Raw genomic sequence first — 22548 nt, 5'->3', positions numbered from 1 at the left:
GGGTCTATCTCAATGAAGAGATTAGACGCAAGTCTAGTGGGGAAGCTGACAGTTCTGCCTACACTGCAAGAGGTAGAAATCAAAAGCGTGATGCGGTCAATGTGACTCAAAATAGAAGTAAGAGCAAGACAAAGGATAAGGATGTCATTTGCTATCAATGTGGCAGAAAGGGTCACAAGAAACCTGATTGCAGGTATTTCAAGAAAGAGCAGGATAGGAAGAAGGAAGCGCAAGATAAGAAGAAGAAAGATGAGAGAAAAGGAGAAAAATCAAGAGGCGATTCCTCCAAGGATGCTGAGAATGCAAATGTGGTCATTGAGGCGTTGTCAGACGTTGAGGAAATCTTGGTTGCGGCTTGACGTCCCTCAGATTTGGTAATAGTTGATGCAGAAGACATGCTTATCTCGAAGAAAGATGTCATTGATGCATTGCTTAGTGCTAATGATGGCCTATCTGAGTCTTGGATAGTAGATTTTGGTGCCTCTTTCCATGTGACTCCATCTTTGGAGTGTTTTGCTACATATGCTGCAGGCAATTATGGCAAGGTGTACCTTGGTGATAATTTTGCTTGCAACATTGAGGGAATTGGTACCATGCGTTGGCTCTTAACAATGGTCAAGAGCTTGTTACAAGACGGGCACCACGTGCCAATAGAAAAGAACAGACTGAACAAACTTTTAGCACTTCAATAACAACTGAACTGAAAGAGAGAGAGAGACAACACACGACACGAAGTGGCGGAATTCCACCCCCGAGAGTATTGGCCCCAAACCTTGGCGCCCCTTTCGGTGTTTCTTTATATTGCATCAACACAGTACAAGCCTGTACTCCAAACTCTGCACCTTCTCCAGGAAGCATGCCAGAGAATGAGCCCTAACCTCATATTTGAAGGCCCTAGGTCCAAAAAACAGTTTTACACGAAAAGCCTTCAAACTCAAAAGCTCCTGGTCCAAAAGCAATGCCAAAAAGTTGCTAGCGTAAATCACGGAATTCCGTATAGCTGTCACGAGGACGTGGCAATTGCTAACCTTAGTTGTTGGTTTCTTTTCAATGATTTTTGTTTAATTTTTGAGATCCTCTTTTTGAAGTTGCAAATGGTCGGACATTGTATGGCCAATGTGAACGGTAGTTTTACCCGCAGACGGGAAGTTGGTCAGCATTGGAACTCGTAAAGTAAAAGGATGTCTAGGCTCAGTTCAAGATCATGTAGGTTCCCCCGTCGCACTTAGCAAGTTGGTGGATACTAGGAAGTGAACTTAATAAAGGCATAAAGTCAAGGTGGGATCACCAACAGAAAGTATCCGACAGTTGGGCCACATTGCACTTTTGGATGCGGTCCCAATGAGGATAGATGGTCAGATGACCAGTGGGAGCCTAACGGAAGCATCTCCTAAAATTTAGGGAACTGCTATTTTGGGCCGTGAAATGTGTTCGCGTCATTACCTTTGGTATGACCAGGGGAACATTTTATTACTCTGCTGCAAAGTCAACTGATGCACCAGTTGATAGATTTTTAAGCAGGAAGCCCAATGCGGGAAAATTGCATGAATGAGTGCCAAGTGGCACTTTTTGGTCAATTTACCAAGTCTGGGAGAACAGAACTCGTGACAGACTTTTGGGAGCAGTTTTGGAGGCTTAAGTATGATTTTCAGCCATTTCTCTCCATTTTTGAGCTTCCCATGACTTTACCTTGGACCAAGGAGCTCATTTTCAGCATTGGAAGGCATCAGATGCGTGTTTAAAGGGTTGTTTTGTTGCATTTTCAGCGATACGCAGGTTTTGGCAGCCATGGAAATCTTTCTCTTTTTGCATCTATTTGTTCACAGATGCATTACAGGTCCAGCGCAGAAGAGGGTGCGCTCGATTTATGCTGGGAGGATGCTTCATTGAGAACCTGTTCACAGGTTAAGAGCTATGGAGTGCTTTCTTTCCCTCCCATGTACAGTGTGGTGCTAGGAGTGATGCCCTGCACGCCACACACTGCTCTCTCTCTCTCTCTCTCTCTCTCTCTCTGTGTGCCGTACGTGCAGTTATGTGATGCCCCACAAAAGGGCTCTTCATTTGATTGATGTATAACTGTGTGGTTTCATGCTTTTGTGCTGAGGCAAGAGCCTCCTTGAGTAGGAATCGGCATCGGTGAGGGTCATAACCTCACCGTACAGGTGCGTTTTCAGCGCTGTGTATGCGTTGTTTATTGACTGTTTTTCAGCCATACGGACGCCAGAACCATTGGGAATAGTGCCCCACTGGCAGAGGACAGTTAGGGGATTGTTTGGGGCTGAAAATAGGGCAAAAACCAGTAAATACAGTGTGCTGAATTTACTGTTTTTGGGCAGGAATCAGAGGGTTTATGCCAGTGGAAGTGAGTTCCAGTAGGGGAATTGGTTTCGCGCAAGTTTTGGGGGTTGTTATGTTGCCGAAATTTGGCCAAATCAAGTGGTATCTAGTTGGATATAGACAAAGGATTCCCAAGACTCTACGTTGTAAATTTACCCTCTCAAAGTATAAAGAAATACCGAAAGGGGCGCCAATTTTGAGGCCTATAGGGTGTCGGCGTCTGCTCGAGGCATTCTAGCTTCCGAGCCGTGTGTGTACTTAAGTGTTAATTTCCGTCGGAAGTTCCCTTTCCAAAGTGCTCTGTGTGTGTCTAAAGTAAAGAATTTCGGGTGAAAGCCAACGCCTACCGTCCCATGAGCCGGTTTCAATAGCAGTCAACGCAAAATGCGGAAATTCTTACAACATGCCACGTCATCATGTGTTATGTCCCGCTCATAGGAGAGGGGATCTAGCCCAGATGCCGTCGGGATGGGCGTCCAGTGTCGGGCGGACGTAGTGTGAACACGGCCAATGTGGCCGGCCATTATTATAAAAGGGAGGCCAAGGCCTCATTTGTAGTTATCGACCCCCACTGGCAGAGTGCCAGTGGTTAGCCCGCGAGGCTAGGAGCCCGCGAGGTCACCTCGAGGAGGTGAGGCCCGGGTGGTATGGGCGCTCGGTCTTACAGGCGCACGCCTACGTCCTCGGACGTTGGCCCCAACACGGGGTAGCTGCCGGTTGGTGGCTATGGTCTGGTGGTTCATCCGACGCTTATCTGTAGGCGGTCTGTGTAGCTGAGAGATCCTCTCTCCTCGTTCGTTTCATGGTATCAGAGCTGGCTTGGCTACGTGAGGGACCATGTGCACACCTACGGATCGGTTCGGGTCGGAAAACCTCAATTTGATGTAATTGTTAGTGATTAATTTACTGAAATTACTTACTTTTCTTCTCGAAAGCATGTTTGCAAGTAAGAAAATAATATTCAGTTGCTGATTTTTAATAAAAAAATCAGCAAACTGGCAGGTGAAAGTGCTGCAAATCAGAGGATTTTTATCATTTTTTACTGGTTTTTGATGAAAATCAGCGTATTTCTGTTAGTTTTGGCTTAAAGCTAACATACAATAGCTTTTAAAAAAAAACCTCTCTATAATCTCTTTCTCTGTGCGAAGCATAGAGAGAGAGAGAGAGAGAGAGAGAGAGAGAGAGAGAGAGAGAGGGGGAGAGAGAGAGAGAGTTTGGCTCTCCTCTCTGTTACCTCCACGGTTGATCGCAGAGAGCGAGAGAGAAGATCCTTGCTGCCAGCGCTGGCTTCCAGCGTGTGTTTTTTTCCAAGGTGGTGCTCAATTGGCAGCGCATCATGTGCTTAACACACGCGAGCACAAGATTTCCCAAGCCATGCACGTGCGCTCTCTTCGTCACTCCACGTGGCAAGCTGTACGAACAGCCAGCGTTCGGATTCTTTTAACGTTGCCCTCTTTTGAGTTTTTTTTACTCATGTATTTAAGTGACCTGGCCAGGACATTTTGAGTTTTTTAAAGTATGGTCTGAAACCTGAGTTTATTAAAAAACTCACTTACAGAGACTCATAAGTTATAGAAAACTGACTTTTTGGCTCTGCTGCTTCTCTCCCACCGCTCCTCTCTCTCACCTGCTCGTGCTCCCGCGCTCCCGCCATCACCTGCTCGCCTTCAGACGCTCACGCCGACGCGTAGAGCTCCTCGAACTTCAACTTTTCGCAAATGGAAAGTACAGAAAAGGCCTAGTTTTGCGTGAAATTTCCAGTTTTTCACGCACTTTGCCATGGATTCCTCCAGCTCAGATGTGCAGCGTGACGACGCGTCAGGTAATGTTCAAATTCCATTCATGCATGCTCTCTACACATGGATTACAAGTACTTTCCAGAGTTTCGACCAGCGTGTTACTGTTCTGGAAAACGCGAATGTTCAGACGAACCTTCGCTTGGCCTCTCTCGAAGGGGTCGTGCAAGGGCTTAGTTCGCGGCTTACTGCTTTAGAAAATACGGCTCAGTCAACAACTGCGGGTATTTGCGAGAGCGAAACCCATCTCCAGCAATTGCGGACGCAGATTGTTGCTTTTGGGTCTTCACAGGGTGGTCCAATTGCCACAATTTTGTACAAAACTACAAATTTCTCAGGTGAAGAGAAGGAGTGTACGGAACTGGCCGTAAATAAATGGCTGCACCAGTGGACCACATACTTTGATCTCCATGGGGAGCATGATGAACGGAGGATTTAGATGATTCCTCTCTATCTGCACAGTAAGGTGCTTACCTGGTGGCGCGACATGACAGAGAAGTCTACGACGTGAGCTGACCTTTGTGTGAAATTCAAGAGGGATTTCGCCAAAATGGATCCTTTGAAAGCGTATGCCAAACTACAGAGTCTTTCGATGAAAACTCTATCTTTTGATAAATATACAACAGCTTTCAAAGAGGCACCTTCTGCAAGGTGGATTCTACTCACGCTGTGCACATATATCTGCTGGGATTGCATGAGGACTACCGTTGGGCCTTAATTAAGGACAAAGCCCCGACTGATGTCGAGGATGCAGTGGCAAAGGCCAGGATGTTCCATTTAATAAATGGAGCGAATTATGAGAAGAAAAGAACTGCAGACCATAAATCCGGTGAGGGTGCTTCGAGGAAGCGACCTCGATTCTAGCATAAGTCCAAATCATCGCCGAGATCTTCTCAGGAGAAGAAGAAAGCAAGAAATGCTTCAGTTGTTGATGCAGTGAAGAAGGGGGCTTGCTTCAGATGTGGCCAGACGGGTCACCAAATCAAAGATTGCCCCAAAAAGAAGACAAAAAATCCGCAAGGCCGTCCTTCGTTTCGGATTCACTAGATCTCAGGTAACTCTGATGTCATTCAAGTTGAAATCCATCATTTAGCGCACAGTTCATGCACTAATTGTACTTTTAGCACCAAAGTGTTTGATAAGCACGATCTTCTCCGTTTCCGCGGGAAGATCAATGGTCACGACGTGACCGTACTCCTTGATAATGGAAGCTCACACAATTTTGTGGATGCAAAATTGGTGCAGAAACTGAGCCTGCGGACGCGGACAATGATCACGAGTATCACGTGAAGATGGCTCGTGGCGTGGATACAGATGTATGGAATCGGATGGTTACAGACTTGTCGCTTGAGCTAGTTGATTACAAAGAGAACCTGGATTTCCACATCATGCACCTGGACAGAGCAGATGTTATTTTAGGAATTCCATGGTTTTATGATAAACAAGACTCATTGTATATAGACTATGTACATCACTCTCTTGTTTTTGTTAAGCAGAACATGCCTCATGTATCTGTGTCGCTTTGTAATCAGAAGTCTGTAAATAATGGTTTTGCAATACCAGTTGTTATTGCTTTGGAAATGTATAAAGAAATAAAGTCTTCTGATGTTGACTTTTATCAATGTGTACCATCTGCTTGGTTTGATTCATTAGTGCTTGGTACTTCTGTCACTGAATTTCGTAAAAATGTTTCATGTTCTTGGGGATTCCGACGAATCCAACCTTATCCGAGAAATCATGACTGATTTTGAGGAGGTTTTTCTTGACTATCTATCTCCTGGCTTGCCGCCTTCGAGAGGAGTAGATCATGGCATTGAGTTGGTGGCTGGTAGCCAACCCTTCTCAAAGCAACCCTATCGGTTTAGTAAAACCGAAGAGGACGAGATTCAGCGGCAGCTCAAAGATTATCTCGAGAGGGGTTTTGCTCGACTAAGTAAGTCCCTGTGGGGAGCGCCAGTGTTACTTTCTCGAAAGAAGGATAACACTATGCGCTTCTGCGTGGCTTACAAGGGGTTCAATAAGCTCACTGTCAAGAACACGTATCCGCTCCCGCGTCTAGACGATCTGATAGATCTACTCCATGGAGCGTTGTATTTTACGAAGATAGACCTGCGATCAGGCTATCATCAAATACGGATCAAACTGGAAGATATTCTTAAGAGAGGCTTCCATACGCGTTATGGTCACTACGAGTTTTTGGTCTTGCCTTTTGGTTTAACCAATGCTCCAGCTACGTTTCAACTGATGATGAATGCTGAGACCATTTTTAGGCAACTTCGTTGTTGTATTTCTCGATGATATCTTGATCTACAGCCGAAGTTTGTCTGAGCACCTACTGCACATACGCACTGTTCTCGAAGTAATGAGAATTGAGAAGCTTTACGCTAAGGCTCCTAAGTGTGAATTCTTTAGGAAAGAGCTTCTGTACTTGGGTCACATCATTACTCGCGATGGAATTCGCGTTGACCCTGAAAAGTTGGATAAAGTGCGAAATTGGCCCATTCTGAAGAATGTACGCCAAGTAAATTCCTTTTTAGGCTTTCTGGATTCTTTCGCAAGTTTATCAAGGATTACTCTAAAGTTGCTGCTTTCCTTACGCAACTTTTAAAAGGAGGGGTGAAAGGGTCAAAGACTTCGGGTCCTCATTGTAAAGGTAATCCCTTGTTGTCTGGAATGAGCGTCTCGACGAGAGCTTTCGGACATTAAAGCACTTGGTGACTACTGCGCCAATATTACACATTGTGGATCCTAGCAAACCGTTTGTGGTTGAAACGGATGCTAGTGGTTATGCTATTGGTGCGGCATTATATCAGGATGGACGTCCTGTTGCGTTTGAAAGTAAGAAACTTTCTGATGTTGAGATGCGTTATCCAACGTATGAGAAGGAGCTTTACGCCGTAGTCCACGCCCTGAGGAAATGGCGGCACTACTTGTATGGCTCTACGTTTGTTGCATGGACAGATCATCACTCCTTGCGCTATATTTGTGATCAGGGTGATCTCAGAGGCTGGAAGGCTAGATGGGTTGAGCTTATGCAAGAGTTTGACTTCGAGATCCGTTATAGAAAAGGATCCAACAATCGAGTTGCTGATGCGCTCAACATGATTCTTGAGGTCAGTGCCTTGTCTATGGCTGAAATCTCGACGGATTTCTATCTCTCTCTCTCTCTTTGAGGCTATGTCGTTCCGATGGCCATTTTGGCAAGATATGGAACGAGGTCGAAGCGGGGCATGATTCGTATACAAGCTTGGGTGGTCCGGAGACCCAAGTGAGTCATGCTGGAGAGACAAGACATCGACAATATTCCATAAGAGGTGGACTATTGTTCAGAAATGGTAAAGTCTGCGTGCCGAAAATCGATGAGATTCGACAAAGGATTTTGTGCGAATGCCACGATGTTCCTAGCGTTGGGCACCCAGGCATCCAGAGAACTTTGGCTTTGGTCAAGCGATATTTCTATTGGCCAAGAATGCGCTCTTACATAGAGAGCTATGTGAAGAGATGCGCTCAATGTCAGGTCAATAAGCCAGAGCGCCTTAGGAAAGCTGGCCTGCTACACCCATTGGAAATCCTAGATGCCAAGTGGCAAAGTATTTCCATGGACTTCATCGTTGGTTTGCCAAATACTAGTCGGGGCAATGACGCTATTTGGGTTGTGGTCGATTGACTCGCAAAAATGGCGAAGTTTATACCAACGAAGTTGACAGTAAAAAGCCATGAGTTGGCGGTTTTATTTGTCGATCAGCTTTATAAGCTGTATGGTCTGCCAGAGGATATCGTCAGTGATCGAGATACTAAGTTTACTTGCCGATTTTGGCGAGATGTGTTTGCTCATCTTCAGTCGAAGTTGAGTATGTCGTCTTCTGATCATTCTGAGTCCGACGGACAAACTGAGAGGATGAACCAGACATTAGAGGACATGTTGAGAGCCTATGTCTCTCACAGGTAATCTGATTGGGAAAGGTATCTTCCACAGTTAGAGGTTGCCTATAATAGTAGCAAGCATTCTGCTACTGGATTTAGCCCGTTCATGTTGATGTATGGATTTGAGCCTAAATCCCCAATTGCTATTGGCTTAGAGAAAGTCAAGGAACGCCAAGCTCGTGATTTTCTGTATGACATGCAAGAAATGCTTGAATTGGCTAAGGGTAGTATAAGAATGGCTCGTGATTGAGTTACTACTTATGCTAATCAAAAGAGGTCTCCGAGGATTCTAGATGTGGGACAATGGGTCTATCTGAAGATACCCAAGGATTCCAAGACTATGCGAATAGGAAAGCATTATAAGCTTTCAACTAGATATTGTGGTCCGTTCTTGATCACAAAGAAAATTGGCCAAGTTGCCTACAAACTGGCTCTTCCTTCGGGTGTTAGTGTACATCCAGTGTTTCATGTCAGCCGCCTTAAAGTGAAATTGGGCGAAGCCGACGTTGTTGTGTCTATCAAGGAAAATGTATGGCAAGATATGCAAACTTAGTATATTCCTCGAGAACCAGAAGCTGTTTTAGATCATTGTATCCGTCATTCGTGCCAAAAGGCTTATGACGAGTACTTAATTAAATGGAAGGGTCAATCTGAAAGGTTTGCTACTTTATAACCTGTTAGAGCTTTGAAGGCTCAGTATTGCCACTTCATTGATGAGGACATCAATGGTTCTTAAGGGGGAAGTATGTTATGTCCCGCTCATAGGAGAGGGGATCTAGCCCAGATGCCGTCGGGATGGGTGTCCAGTGCCCAGGCGGACGTAGTGTGAACACGGTCAATGTGGCCGGCCATTATTACAAAAGGGAGGCCAAGGGCTCATTTGCAGTTATCAAACCCTACTGGTAGAGTGTCAGTGGTTAGCCCGCGAGGCTAGGAGCCCGCGAGGTCACCTTGAGGAGGTGAGGCCGGGTGGTATGGGACGCTCGGTCTTACAGGTGCACGCCTACGTCCTCGGACGCTGGCCCCAGCACGAGGGAGCTGCCGGTTGGTTGCTATGGTCGGGTGGTTCGTCCGACGCGTATTTGTAGGCGGTCTGTGTAGCTGGGAGATCCTCTCTCCTCGTTCGTTTCATCATGTCAGTGCAATTTTTAAAAATTTGCCACGTCATCAGTTTGCGTGTGCGTGTGGGTCCTGCTTTATTTTAATTCTTCATATCACTTGGGGCCCCATCGGACGGGGTCTCCATAAGTTGGTAGAACTTCTTCTTCTGTTACTTGTTCTTCTTAGGGTTTAGGCCCCTCGGCCGACATGTGCAAGTTGACTCCCTTCTTCAAGGATTTGACATGTCGGCATTTTGTGACATCTCCCCTTCTTGAAAGAGAGTAATCGTCCGCGATTATAGCATATCTGCAAAACAACTCAAGTTAGCTCAAAAATTTCAGAGGGTCATTCCAAGGGACAATCAGTTTGCTCTTTTTGTTAAGGAGTTAGCTTTTCCTTTCGGCTCTTTTTGATCAAGGAGTTAGCTTCTCCTTTTGTCCAGATTGGAACTCTTGATATTCCGGCGTAGTAAAATTAGCCATCACACCCAGACCATATTGATCTTCCACGGGTGTCTTGATGCACTAAAATTACATACCCAGGCAATCTCATCCAATTAGGAATATTTAGTGGTTGGCACATCACAATGCAACACAAATGCTCACATATGCATGTTACAAGACATAGAAACATAAAGCCACTAATGAACACTCCCCTCGCAAATAACCATCCAGGTCCGGGCCATGAGCTGTTTAACAACTCCCTCATCACTCCTTCCGCAAATTATCTAAAAAGGTCCAGGCCATGAGATATAGAGGCCTTTTACAACCAAACGTCCCCAAGACTGCAGCTTGCGTCGTTTGGAGGTGCTGAGAGTAACCACTACTCAGACTTCTTAATACTCCCCTCGTAAATAACCATGCAGGTTCGGGCCATGAGTAACAACACTTTTCAATCCTTCAATACTCTCCCCGTAAATAACCACAAGGGTCTGGGCCATCAGTATGAACAAGCATTCTCAAACATCATTTCTCACCCTCGACTCGGGAGTAAAATCACCAATCATTGAAACCAGTATTAAAACTAGAGTCAAACATTTCAAATCGGCACCAAGACAGGTTCAAAATAGATACCATCCATTTCAAACAAAGTTTCAAACAATACTTTCTCAAACAAATTTCAAAAGTATCTAACTATAAAACAACTAGAGAGTTCATTCAGGGTTTTGTTCGGACAACCAAACTTTGAGGACGATTGGCTTGCCCTTCTGCATCACGCTGATGGTTCGGTTTCGAACTTGGAGAGTCGCATCATTCTTGTCATGCCAAGGCATGCCTAATAGAACATCACAATTTCCCAACTTCATGATGTGGAAATCAGCTTTTCCATGATAATCTTGAATAGTCACTGGAAGAGCACCAATGAATGGTACCACTTTCTGAGTTTGCCCCGTGGCTAGCTCAGCTTCAATTTCTCCACCCTCGCATCATAATCAAAGTGCATTTGCTTTAAGAATCTTGGATGGATGAAGTTCTCTTTAGCTCCGGGGTCAAAGAAAATAAGGGCTTTGAAGCCATTGACTTTGCCATATGCTCAACTCAATTCATTTGTACTTTCAAGGCGTATGCCATAGATGTCAGGTACTAATCCAATAGCCGGTTTAACTCGTTTGGCTGGAGATGGTCCTGGGTTTTTGTCGACCATCGACGTGGGAGTTGGTTCCGCGGGTCTGTCAGTGCGTTGGGGACAACCAAAATAGTTATGTCCTGTTTGAAAACATCCAAAACATCGGCCTTCTTGTAGTAAGGTGTCTCGTTGTTGAGGTGTCAAACGAGGCCTTTGTGGTTGACTTTCACGAGACTCTCGAGAATTTGTTCTTTGTTGGCGAGAGTGGTGGTTAGTGGCAAGAGATTCTTCTGTGGTAAACTCTATCTTTCCCTTCATTAGTTTGTAGCCGACTGTGGCACGATCCATAAGTTCTTGCATGGTGGAGACTTACTTGGATAGACAATATTCTTGCAATGGTGATGGTAGTCCAATGTGTATCGCTCGCATTGGGCCTCCAAGAGAACAGATCTAAAGAAGGACACCGAAAGGTACACGTCGAGAAACCTTTGGTTATATTCGTCCATGGTTTCGGTGGCAAGCATTTTCAAGTTGCCCCACTTTGTCAAAATCCGGACTTCAAACATAGAAGTCATGTAACTACGTGCAAAAATTGTCTTGAAAGCTTGCCAGGTCCTTGGAGCATGCGGTTGTGTCGCGATTGAACTCCACCATTGCATAGCATTATCTTTAAGAAATCCCGCTGCTCGAGAAATCTTGGATTCTTCTGTATAGTTCCCTAAAGCATAGATGTTGTCGAATTGCTGTAGGAATTGCAATGCTTTCTTGCGATCTTTCACCCCGGAAAAAGTGAAAAATTTGACTGTCGTGCCGCCATTTTTGAAATCTTTGGCTTGGTTAGGTGCATATCCCGGGTATGGATAATAAGGGTATTCATATGGGCTCTAACCATTGTATCCTGGTGGCGGTGGTGGTGATGGAGGTGGGGGCAACGGCGGTGGCAAAGGCGGTTGTACTGGATCAGGGTCAGATGGTTGCACCATATTCCTAAAAACTCCCCCGATTGGAACAGATGGCTGAGAAGGTTGCCGGTTGGAAGCTCTCGGTACTTTTTGATGCCGGAGGAGGAGGTACCACCTGGGGCATCAGAGGGGGTAACATGTAGTTCAAAAATTATTGAAAACTTTGCAGCATTGAAAGATTTTGCTGAGGATGCCGGGAAAGAATGTCGTGAAGTTCATTGAGCAGAAACTGCAAATATTATGCTGAATCCATGAATTCTTAGTCTTGGGTTCTTTATGGCTTATGCCCTGTAAGACACAGTGGTGAAGACGGGAGCGCGTCTGATGCGCGATGGAGTAAGGGTGGGAGTGGCTAATAAGTCCGGGGTCACAACACGAAGATACCTCAAATAAAATTCCAATAGCTCTGTCTGCTCTTTTGTAGGACCGGTATGCTTTAAGAAAAGCACACGCCTGATGCTCTGAAACCACTGTCACAAGACTGGCACCACATGCTAATAGAAAAGAACAGACTAAACAAACTTTTAGCACTTCAATAACAACTGAACTGAAAGAGAGAGAGACAACACGCGACACGGAGTAGCGGAATACCACCCTAGAGTGTATTGGCCCCAAACCTTGGCGCCCCTTTCGGTATTTCTTTATATTGCATCAACAGAGTACAAGCCGGTACTCCAGACTCTGCACCTTCTCCAGGAAGCATGCCAGAGAATGAGCCCTAACCTCATATTTGAAGACCACCCTAGGCCCCAAAAGCAGTTTTACATGAAAAGCCTTCAAACTCAAAAGCTCCTGGCTTTAAAGCAATGCCAAAAAGTTGCCAGTGTAAATCACGGAATTTCGTACAGGAGTCTGCGCAAAACGCGGAAATCCGTACAACATGCCACGTTATCATGCCAGTGCAATTTTCAAAAATTTGCCATGTCATCAGTTTGCGTGTGTGTGCGGGTCGTGCTTTATTTTATTCCTTTTATGTCACTTGGGGCCCCATCGGACGGGGTCCCCATAAGTTGGTAGAACTTCTTCTTATGTTACTTGTTCTTCTTAGGGTTTAGGTCCCTTGGCCGACATGTGCAAGTTAACTCCCTTCTTCAAGGCTTTGACACGTCAGTAGTTTGTGACAGAGCTTGTGTTGAATGATGTCAGGTTTGTACCAGGCATTAAGAAAAGTTTGCTATCTGTTGGCCAATTAGATGCACATGGTTATACTACCATCTTTGTTGGGGTTCATGGAAGTTGCTTAAGGGCTCTATGCTTGTTGCAAAAGGATCTAAAAGAGGTACTTTGTACTATCTTCGATGCAAAGCTTTGCCTGGCAAGTTTCTTGCTGTTGCTGAAGTTGCTTCACATACGGAATTGTGGCATAAGAGACTTGGCCATATGAGCCAAAAGGGTATTGATGTGCTTTCCTCTTTGAAGAGGGTTCATGTAAAAGGCAAAAACTTGGATTTTTGTAACGATTGTCCTCATGGAAAGCAAAAGAAATCTTCTTTTTACTCTGGTGTCTATCGCAAAGCTAATCCTCTCGATCTTATTCACTCCGAGGTATGCACTATGCTTGTTAAGTCTTTTGGTGGTGCATTGTATTTTGTTACATTCATTGATGACTGTACTAGGAAAGAATGGGTGCATTTGTTGAAAAGTAAGAGTGAGACTTTTAATGCTTTTAAGAAGTTTCATGCTTTTGTCACTACTCAAAAGAGTGCTAATCTTAAATGTCTCAGGTCGGACAATGGAAGAGAATATGTATTTGCTGAATTTCAGCGTTTTTGTGATGATAATGGGATTAAAAGGGAGTTGACAACCCCTTATAATCCGTCTTCTAATGGTGTGGCTGAGAGGTACAATCGCACTTTATGTGAGAGAGTGCGTTGCATGTTATCCACCGCTAATCTTTCCCAAGAGTTTTGGAGGGAGAGGCATTGAAAACTGCAGTTCATATTTGCAATCGCTCTCCGAATAGTACGTTGAAAAATGAAATTCCAGAGGAGGTTTGGTATGGCAAACCTGCCTCTTATGATCATTTGAGAGTATTTGGCTGCGAAGCTTTCGTTCATGTACGCAATGACTTGAGAACAAAGCTTGATATGAAGTCTATTAAGGGAGTCTTCATAGGTTATGGGGAAGAAGGAGAAATGGGCTTTAGATTGTGGTTACCACAATTTAGAAAGGTAATTCGTAGCCGAGATGTAGTGTTCAATGAGGCAAAATTGCTTAAGAATGCTACAAAACCTTATGCTGACAAGAAAACAGTTAAATTTAAGCCTTCCGTGCAATCCATGATGTTGAAAAAGAGCCTCATGATGCATTACTGCAAGTTGATATTGATAATCAGCTGGTTAACCTTGAGCCAGAAGAGGTAGGACATGATATTGATGCTCCTAATGAGGATGGACAGCCACTTGAATTGGCTGAAAATGATTTTCAGCAGCATGATAGAGCTGAAAATGAGTTGTCTTATGATGTAGAACCGTTGCTTGAGAATGTAGATCATTGGGTATGCAGGTCAACTCGTTTGAGAAGGCAACCGCAGAGATTTAATTCCTCTTTGCATCATGTAATGTTGATAGATGAGGGTGAACCTCTTACTTATAAAGAGGCTAAGTCATGTGAGTCTAAGCAGTAAGTGGGAGCTTCCAATGCAATGAAATCCTTGTATGCAAATGATACTTGGGATCTTTTGCCATTGCCTAAAGGGAGAAAGGCTCTTCCTAACGAATGGGTGTACAAGATTAAGATTGTGGATGAAAGACCCAAGTACAAGGTAAGATTGGTTGCAAAAGGATATGCACAGAAAGAAGAAATTGATTTTCAAGAAATCTTTTCCCCCGTCGTAAAGCTTACAACTTTACGTGTCCTTTTTGCTCGTGGCGGTGCTTGAATTGGAATTGAATCAAATGGATGTAAAGACAACGTTTTTGCATGGTGACATTGAAGAGGACATATATATGAAACAAGCTGAGGGTTTTGTAGTTCCTACACGCGAGGAACTAGTATGCAAACTGAGAAGGGCTTTGTATGGTTTGAGACAATCATCATGGCAGTGGTATAAGAAGTTTGACACTTTTATGTTGTCTCAAGGCTTTAAATGCAGCCATGCAGATCATTGTTTGTATATGAAAAGAGATGAAGATGGTAGTCCCATCATACTTGTTCTCTATGTTGATGACATGCTACTTGCCGGGAAACATAAGACTAGTCTCGATGCTCTGAAGCGTAAGCTAAATTCAGCATTTGGGTGATGCAGAGCATATTTTGGGCATGCGTATTAAAAGAGATAGAAAGCTGAAATTGTTGTTTTTATCTCAAGAAAAGTACATTGCAAAAGTACTTGACAGATTTAATATGGCTAATGCTAAGACTCTTGGAGTACCTCTACCTCCATACACCAAGCTTAGCAAAGCAGATTGCCCAAAGGATGAGGTGGCATTGAAAGCAATGAAGGGAATCCCTTATGCATCAGCTTGTGGTTCTCTTATGTATGCTATGGTTGCCACTCGTCCCGACATTGCTTACGCAGTGGGAGTTGTTAGTCGATACATGTCGAATCTTGGCAAAGCGCATTGGGATGCTGTTAAATGCATTCTGAGATATTTGAAAGGTACACAATCAAAGTGTATTTGTTATGGCAAAAGTGACTTAAAGTTGCAGGGATATTGTGACGCAGACATGGCAAGTGACATGGATGTCAGCGAATCTACCATTGGATATGTATTTGCTATTGCTGGTGGTGCAGTCTCTTGGTGTTCTAGGTTGCAGAAAATCGTGGCATTGAGTACTACTGAGGCTGAATACATTTTAGCCACAAAGGCTTCAAAGGAGGCCATTTGGTTGGACAGACTTGCAAAAGAACTTGGCATGCCTGCTCATACTCGAGTGTTGGGTTGTGATAGCCAGAGTGTTGTCTATTTAGCAAAAAATGCAATGTTTCATGCGCGTACCAAACACATAGATGTGCGGTACCACTTCATACGACAGGTATTGGAGGATGGTCACTTTTTGGGACACATCTTCTCAGCAGCAGGAGTGCTCGGCCAAGATTCAGACTATACATGATTGGCCCGATTTGAAGAATGTCCATGAAGTTAGAAGCTTCTTAGGCTTATGTTCTTACTACCAGCGGTTCATTAGAAAGTTTGCAGAGGTTGCTTCCCCTTTGCATATCTTGACACAGAAAGGAGTTCCTTTCTCGTGGGGATCCACAAAGGTGACTGCCTTTCAGACATCGAAAGAGAAATTGACTACAGGATCAGTTTTGACTTTGCCGGACTTGCAGAAGTCATTTGAAGTATATTGTGATGCTTGTGGTCATAGTCTGGGTGCGGTCTTAATGCAAGAACATGTCATTGCCTACGAGAGCCGATTGTTCTCAAGGTCGGAATTGAGAGCACAGACATATGAGAAAGAGCTTTTGGCGGTTATCCATGCTCTTACTCAGTGGCGACTCGGAGCCGATTTTACGGTCTTCACAGATTACCAGAGTTTACACTACTTCTTGTCACAAAGCAGCTATCGGAAAAGCAGATACGGTGGGCGAACATCTTGTCACAGTTTCACTTCCAGATTGTCCATGTGCATGGACATAAGAATTTGGTGGCGGATGCTTTTTCCCGAAAGCCGTTGGTTCTGGCTATTTCCGCGATACATCATAAGAGCTTCGTGGATATGGTCGATCAGTATGCCACAGATTCAGATTTTGCAGATATTCTCACTCGGATACGGAATGGGGAGGTAGTAACGGGATATTCCATTCGGGATGGCTACTTGATAAAGAAAACAATGTTGTGCGTTACACAGCCGTCGAGGGAAAAGGTTTTAACCAAATGCCACTGTCCACCATTTACGGTCACCGCGGCATTGCTACCACCTTGAAAGGTGAGGAGAGATACTTCTTTTGGCCGAGACTCAAGAAGGACGTGGACGTTTTTGTACGTAGTTGCTTTGTATGCAAGGTGGTCAAGTTTGGCAGGCATAAAGCACAGGGATTGTTACAGCCTTCACCCATACCCACCCGTCCTTGGGAAAGTATTGCAATGGATTTCATTTTTGATCTCCCGAGAACACAGAGTGGGCACGATGGTATCTGGACTGTTATTGACAGATTTAGCAAGCAAGCTCATTTCATTCCAGTAAAGAAGATAGTCAAGCCGGATCACTTAGCGAGACTGTTTGTGGCCCAGATCTTCAGATTACATGGCATGCCTGAGACAATTGTCTCTGACAGAGACCCCAGATTCACGAGTTTGTTTTGGAAGGCTATTTGGGAGAACATTGGCACGCGGTTGCAGTTCTCGTCATCTTTCCATCCGCAGACAAATCAGCAATCGGAAATTGCAAATTCACTCGTACTGGATTTATTGAAGTTTTCTTCTTTGGATCAAAAGACTACATGGGAAAAGTATTTTGCCCTTGGTGGAATTTGCCTACAAAAATACGATCCACTCTTTGATGGGGAAGGCGCCATTTGAGATTATTGAATTTGCTACGAAGGTTCCACCCTTCCTTAGCATGAAAGATAAGATTTTTGAAGCTGACCAATTCATAAGGGACTTGGACTTTGTCTGGGAGACTTTAGAGAAATTTCAAGAAAGACATAAGAAGGCAGCAGATCGACATGGTCGCGATGTGAAATTAAAGGAGAACGATTGGGTGCTCTTACGTTTTGAGAAGGCACGCCTGAAAACAAAAAGGAAAGGAGCGGCTTTTTCCAGAGCTTCACATGAGATACTATGGACCTTTCCGGATAAAAGAAAAGATAAATGATGTCTCCTTTCGACTGAAGCTGCCCGATACCTGGAGAATACACAATGCTTTTCATGTGAGTCTCTTGAAGCCTTTTAAAGGCGATGTGCCCGATGATGGGGAGCCAGATGAGCAACCCGAAGTGGACGAAAACGAGGAGATACTCGTTCCACAATAGATATTGACACATAAAGATAGAAAGGTAAAAGGTAAAATGATAAGGCGGTTCTTGATTAAATTCAAGAACTATCCCGCATTGGATGCAGAGTGGATGGAGGAGGAGGAGGACCTGGCAGATACTCCTCAGATTGTGAACCTTTACTTTGAAGCTTCTGGTTCAGCATAGTCTATTCCAAATTGAACCCCGAAATCAGCTTGGGTGGAATTTGGTGCAGCGGGTATGCACAAGAGGGGAGTCGCTCCACTCCTTTGTCAACAGATTGCCCCGATTTTTGATACTAAAGTCACTGATGTCTCTTTTGAGTTTCAGGGATACTGTTGAGCTGACAGTATTCTGTTGAATGACTTTATGAACTGGAATTCCCGAAAATGATATTGATTGATTTGTACTTGACTTGTTTGAGTGCAGGAACTGATAGACGAAATGACTGCAGCATTTCAGCCTGATAAATCTCTATACACATGATTGTAATAAGGATTAGTCAATCGGGCATCTGAGAGGTCCCGACTGGATCTAGATGCGATTGCTAAATACATTGCCGATTAATCATGGTCTGTGATTGGAATGATTGTTGAATGTGATTTGTCATGTGATGTCCTGTGATGTCAAGTGATATCTTGTGATGTGACTGTCGATTGGTACATGTGCTAGATGTGTTGTTCCTAGTGCGTCAATACTAACAGTCAGTGTCTGCTGAAATAGTTTATGGCCTCTGTCTGTTTTGCAGGCGTAATCGAGGGCGATTACAATGCTTTTAAGAGGGGGGGTATGTCACAAACAGGTGACGTGACATGGCCCTAGCATCAAGTGGGGTAGCAGACCGGACACACAGCTGGCAGACTAACCCGGAAAAAGCGCTAAAATGCTGACGTGGCACGTTGTACGACTTTCCGTGACTTGCGGCACAATTTGCGGCAGCAAGCTGACGTGGCAAGGCTGTATGGAAAACTGCTTTTTGCGCAGCTGAAATCCTATGCAAGCTTTTGGAGAAGCTTTGGGATAAGTTGCTTTATTTTTAGATGCTTTTAAAGGTGGTAGCTTTTGGGACTATGCTTTTGGGACTATGCTTTTGGGGCATCCCTTTAATCTTTAAATACGTGGGCAGGGCCTCACAACTCAAGGCATCTGGACGCAGAGACTGAGAGTGAGCGCCTGCCTACTCTCTTGTACTCTGAACAAAGATTAATACAAAAAGAAATACCGAAAGGGGCGCCAGTCTTTGGGGCCAATATCTCTAGGCACGGAACTCCGCCGGGCCGTGTCGAATCAATATGAACTGTGAACTGTTTTGAAGTGAATCTCTGTTGTGTCGCGGTAGAATCTTGACTTGGAGTGTCCAAGTTTGTTACACAAGAGGAAAGAGCATTAAGCTTCTGGGACCTTTGTGTTTTTTCATTTTTAATGTTGACTCGAGTTAATTTGCTACCATCAACTTGTGACACTGTCTGTGACTGGTGACTTGCAATTGTGTTGTGGGTGGAACAACGAAAATAGGGCTGTATCAGGGACGCTTGCAAAGGTCAATGGTTAGATAAATAAGATCAGTTTAAAGCAGGAGCAACACCAATACTGATGCTCATTGTGACCAACAAATTTGGAAATGAGCTTTAACACCTCAACGCCTTTTATTGTTGGTGTGCATTTGAGATTTGGATTGAAGGCGACAAATGTACCTCTAGATGTGCATTACGGATCAGATGAAAGATACACCACAGTTGACACGGGTGTTTATGATGCAGGTAGTTACGATTTAACAATCAAAACCAATAAGGAGTTCATTTCAAGCTCTTCACTTTGTTTATAGCGACAACAGCTTCACACAAGTCTCCATTTATTCTCGACTGCAGCATTACTTCTGGTCTTCAAGGCGGAAAGATCTTTGAGCCTGAATATGGCACAATAGTGTACATATATGGAAGTTGCGTACATATATGCTGGCAGTTGCAGAAAAAAAAGAGAATTTTCAACCTGTGTGTGTCAACCAAAAAGCAATGCACCGCTGAAAAATGCTGTCAAAAAGCACATAAAACAGCAGAAGTGAAGCCAGGTTTTGAGATCGGATGGGGCCAGGTTTTTGGAAATACAAATCATTGGCCTGGAGGGTGAATTTTGGGCGCCTCAGCTTCTTAAGGGGTGTGCTTTTCACGAAGTGCTTTTGGAGCCTATAGATCTGGCCAGGCACCTCTTGTAAACTGATTTATGAGGGCTTTGTGTAACCACAAAGCATGGTGCTCACATCCTGAAGAATTTTGTACCAGCACAGTTTTGCTGCAATAAAGTAAGGCCATTTTCGTGGCCTTTTTCCTCTCAGCCATGTGGTGGTCTTGCTACGGGGTGCACCAGTGTTAATCTGCGTTTCTGTTCCTGAATATCTACGATTATAGCTTGCAGATGAAGTGTGATCGCCTGTCACTAGTGTACCGACTGGTTTACGAATCAATTGCCTGAATACATCATCTGTCATCATGATGTCACAGCTGATGTTTCTAAGCCGCTCTTTGAATCAGACAGAGAGACAAGGATTGAAGTATGTTTGAAAGCACAACGAGAAGATGGAAAAAGCGGAATTTTGCAGGATATGCATGTCATGTCAGGATGGAGCATTGTAGTCTCATCTGGTCCACGGCGGATATATTGTGGCTGACCCCGCTTTCTTCCACCTCCTCCTCAGGATCGTCTGTCACCAAGGGGCAAGTGAAAGTACTAAAAGAAAGGTGGATCTCCAATGAAGTTCGACACTTTCAATGGAGATGTAGACAAGAATAAAGCGTTTGGCTTCATCGAACAGTTTGATGCGGTTGTTTGAGGTTCCACAGAACGTTCTAAGTTGAAGAAAGGGAATACTTCGCTTTAAGGCAATTCCTAACAGGATGGTTAGGTCTCTTGAATGGAGGGCACCACAAACTTGGTTGGAATAGAGAACTTGTGGTAGACTCCTCTCCTTTTTTAGGGTGTTGTTTCTGCATAAAGAGAGAAAATGCCTAGAACAGTTGCATCACATTGGCATCAAAGTGCACCCCTTGTAGCTCTTGTCGATCCAGAGTCTGTGAAATTTGTATCCAAATCTTTGAATTCTCGCCCTGGCTTGTCTCATGCCAATTTCACCAAAAAGTATGTCAAGAAGTTCATGAATATCCCGGGAGGCTTATGGCCTCCAACTGTGGGAGTTGTAACTTGAATAACAACACTCACCAACTATTTCAAGAGAAACACAATGAAGAACACCATTTGTAATGGAAATAAATATTTGAATAATTGATTATTGTTTATTTTGATCAATAAAATAATCGATTATTATTTTATTGATGATGCGATGAGGATTGATATATGATGACACGATATGGCGGTTGTGTGTAGCATATTAGTAAGTGGCTAGGTGCAGGGGCATTGGTGATGGCTTCGAGTTTCTATGGCGTACACCTATCATTATTAGAGCAGTTATATTTCTGTTGTAAATAGAGGGAATTCTTATTTATACCCAAAATGGATTGTATCTATTTTGAGCTTGATTTTTTTATCTATAAATTAAATATGTGACTTTCTTGGCCATGCACTTCAGTCTCAACATTGAGGAGGATGTGGAAGCAGCATGGTGACAACTACCGTACTAAGATTGCAAGACTTCTAATGACAGTGTGAAGCACTTTTGAGTGACTTTGCTTCCATTGACTTCAGATCGCTCAATGCCTATGACAGAGCAGGGCCAACATTTTTGTTGTGGATCGCAACCTCTTACAAAGTTTGCAGCATGTCAGAGTTCATAGAGATTGCTCCACAACAGATTCTATCAGGAGACATACTGGGAAAGATTGTTTGGGTTTCCATAGTTAGAAAAGCTCACAACAGATTCTATCAGGAGACATACTGAAAGCAGGTAAAGGTATTACAGAGACTGGATAAGGAACTGCTCTTCTCTTACTTGTTGGGGAAGAGCGAAAGGAGATCATGGCTTTGGGCAGATGATTTGAGTGCAGAGAAGAAGGGCCAGAGTTGCAGCATCCAAGGAAGTTAGGCACTGATAAGGAAATAAGTGAATGGATGGAGAAGAGCTAAAGAGCAAGAAGAAAAGCCATCAGCAGGATAGATACGGGATCATCAATCCTGATTCAAGGGCTTCTGCCAACTTCCTTTCTCTTGAGTTGGCCCAGAAGTGAAGGAGATGGCTAATATGCCTCTCTCTTGCTTGTCCAGGGGATGAGGTGCTTGGCTCTATTTGACAGCATAAAAAGTCAGATTACATTTGTAAAGGAAGAGATTCTACCTGGAGTCTCTTAGATAAGGAAAGACTGGATTTTCTTCAAAATTTACAGACTGTCTCAGAAGCTTAAAGTGAACACCCCATCTTATTGATCTGTAGCCTTATAGGATACAGGGTTGCGAGGAATTACGGAGCATGATGTGGCAAGCATGTGCATGTGTAAACGCCGTGTGTTTTTGCAGGTACCTTCTTAGAGGATGTAACTGGCAATGACTTGGCACTCATTTCCTGGAGTAAACCTTTCAGCAAGTTTTCAAATCTCGAGGTCAAAACTCATTTTTACTCTCTCTCTCTCTCTCTCTCTCTCTCACACACACACACACACACACACACACACACACACACACACACACACACACACACGCATGCACATTTTTTGTGTGTAAATCTTTGGGATTAATTTACAAGTGGGAAACCTGAAGGCGAGGAAAACCCACATAAAAGCTCATACACAAAAGAGAGAACACACGAGTGTTCATCAGCAAAAAGCTAAAAGCTTTCATAGGAAAGCCGATGCATGTCTGAAGTGATATCACCAACTTCTCAGGCAAAACGTAAAGATTGCCTAAGGGAAAGCTTGAAAAAATGAAAAGGATCTGCATAAGCCTGAGAGAACATGCAACTGTTGCGATGATGCCATAGAGTCCAATAAGCCCAAAATTTGACCCACATCAAGAAAAT

General features: G+C 44.0%; 1 protein-coding gene across 9 annotated transcripts in view; it reads left to right on the top strand.

Annotated features, from left to right (window-relative positions):
* Window positions 1–22123, top strand: part of LOC147439748 (uncharacterized) — a 45374-nt gene extending 23251 nt beyond the window's left edge. For 7 of the 9 annotated variants that reach the window (XR_015184635.1, XR_015184628.1, XR_015184630.1 and 4 more), the window contains one exon: window positions 19349–20896. Coding sequence is in view for 1 of the 9 variants with exons in the window: in XM_086485536.1 (XP_086341662.1) it covers window positions 19349–19413 (65 nt within the window). In the remaining 8 variants the exon portion in view is untranslated. Of the gene's footprint in view, window positions 1–19348; window positions 20897–21168 lie in introns of those variants that run through there. The other 2 variants (XR_015184629.1, XR_015184633.1) reach the window with 1 other exon arrangement.
* The last annotated feature ends 425 nt before the right edge of the window (window positions 22124–22548 follow it).

The sequence above is a fragment of the Adiantum capillus-veneris genome, chromosome 16, assembly GCF_014529385.1.
Source record: "Adiantum capillus-veneris isolate H3 chromosome 16, ASM1452938v2, whole genome shotgun sequence".
Taxonomy (NCBI): domain Eukaryota; kingdom Viridiplantae; phylum Streptophyta; class Polypodiopsida; order Polypodiales; family Pteridaceae; genus Adiantum; species Adiantum capillus-veneris.
The sequence above is the reverse complement of the archived record's forward strand: the minus strand, read 5'-3'. Positions and strand labels throughout refer to the sequence as shown.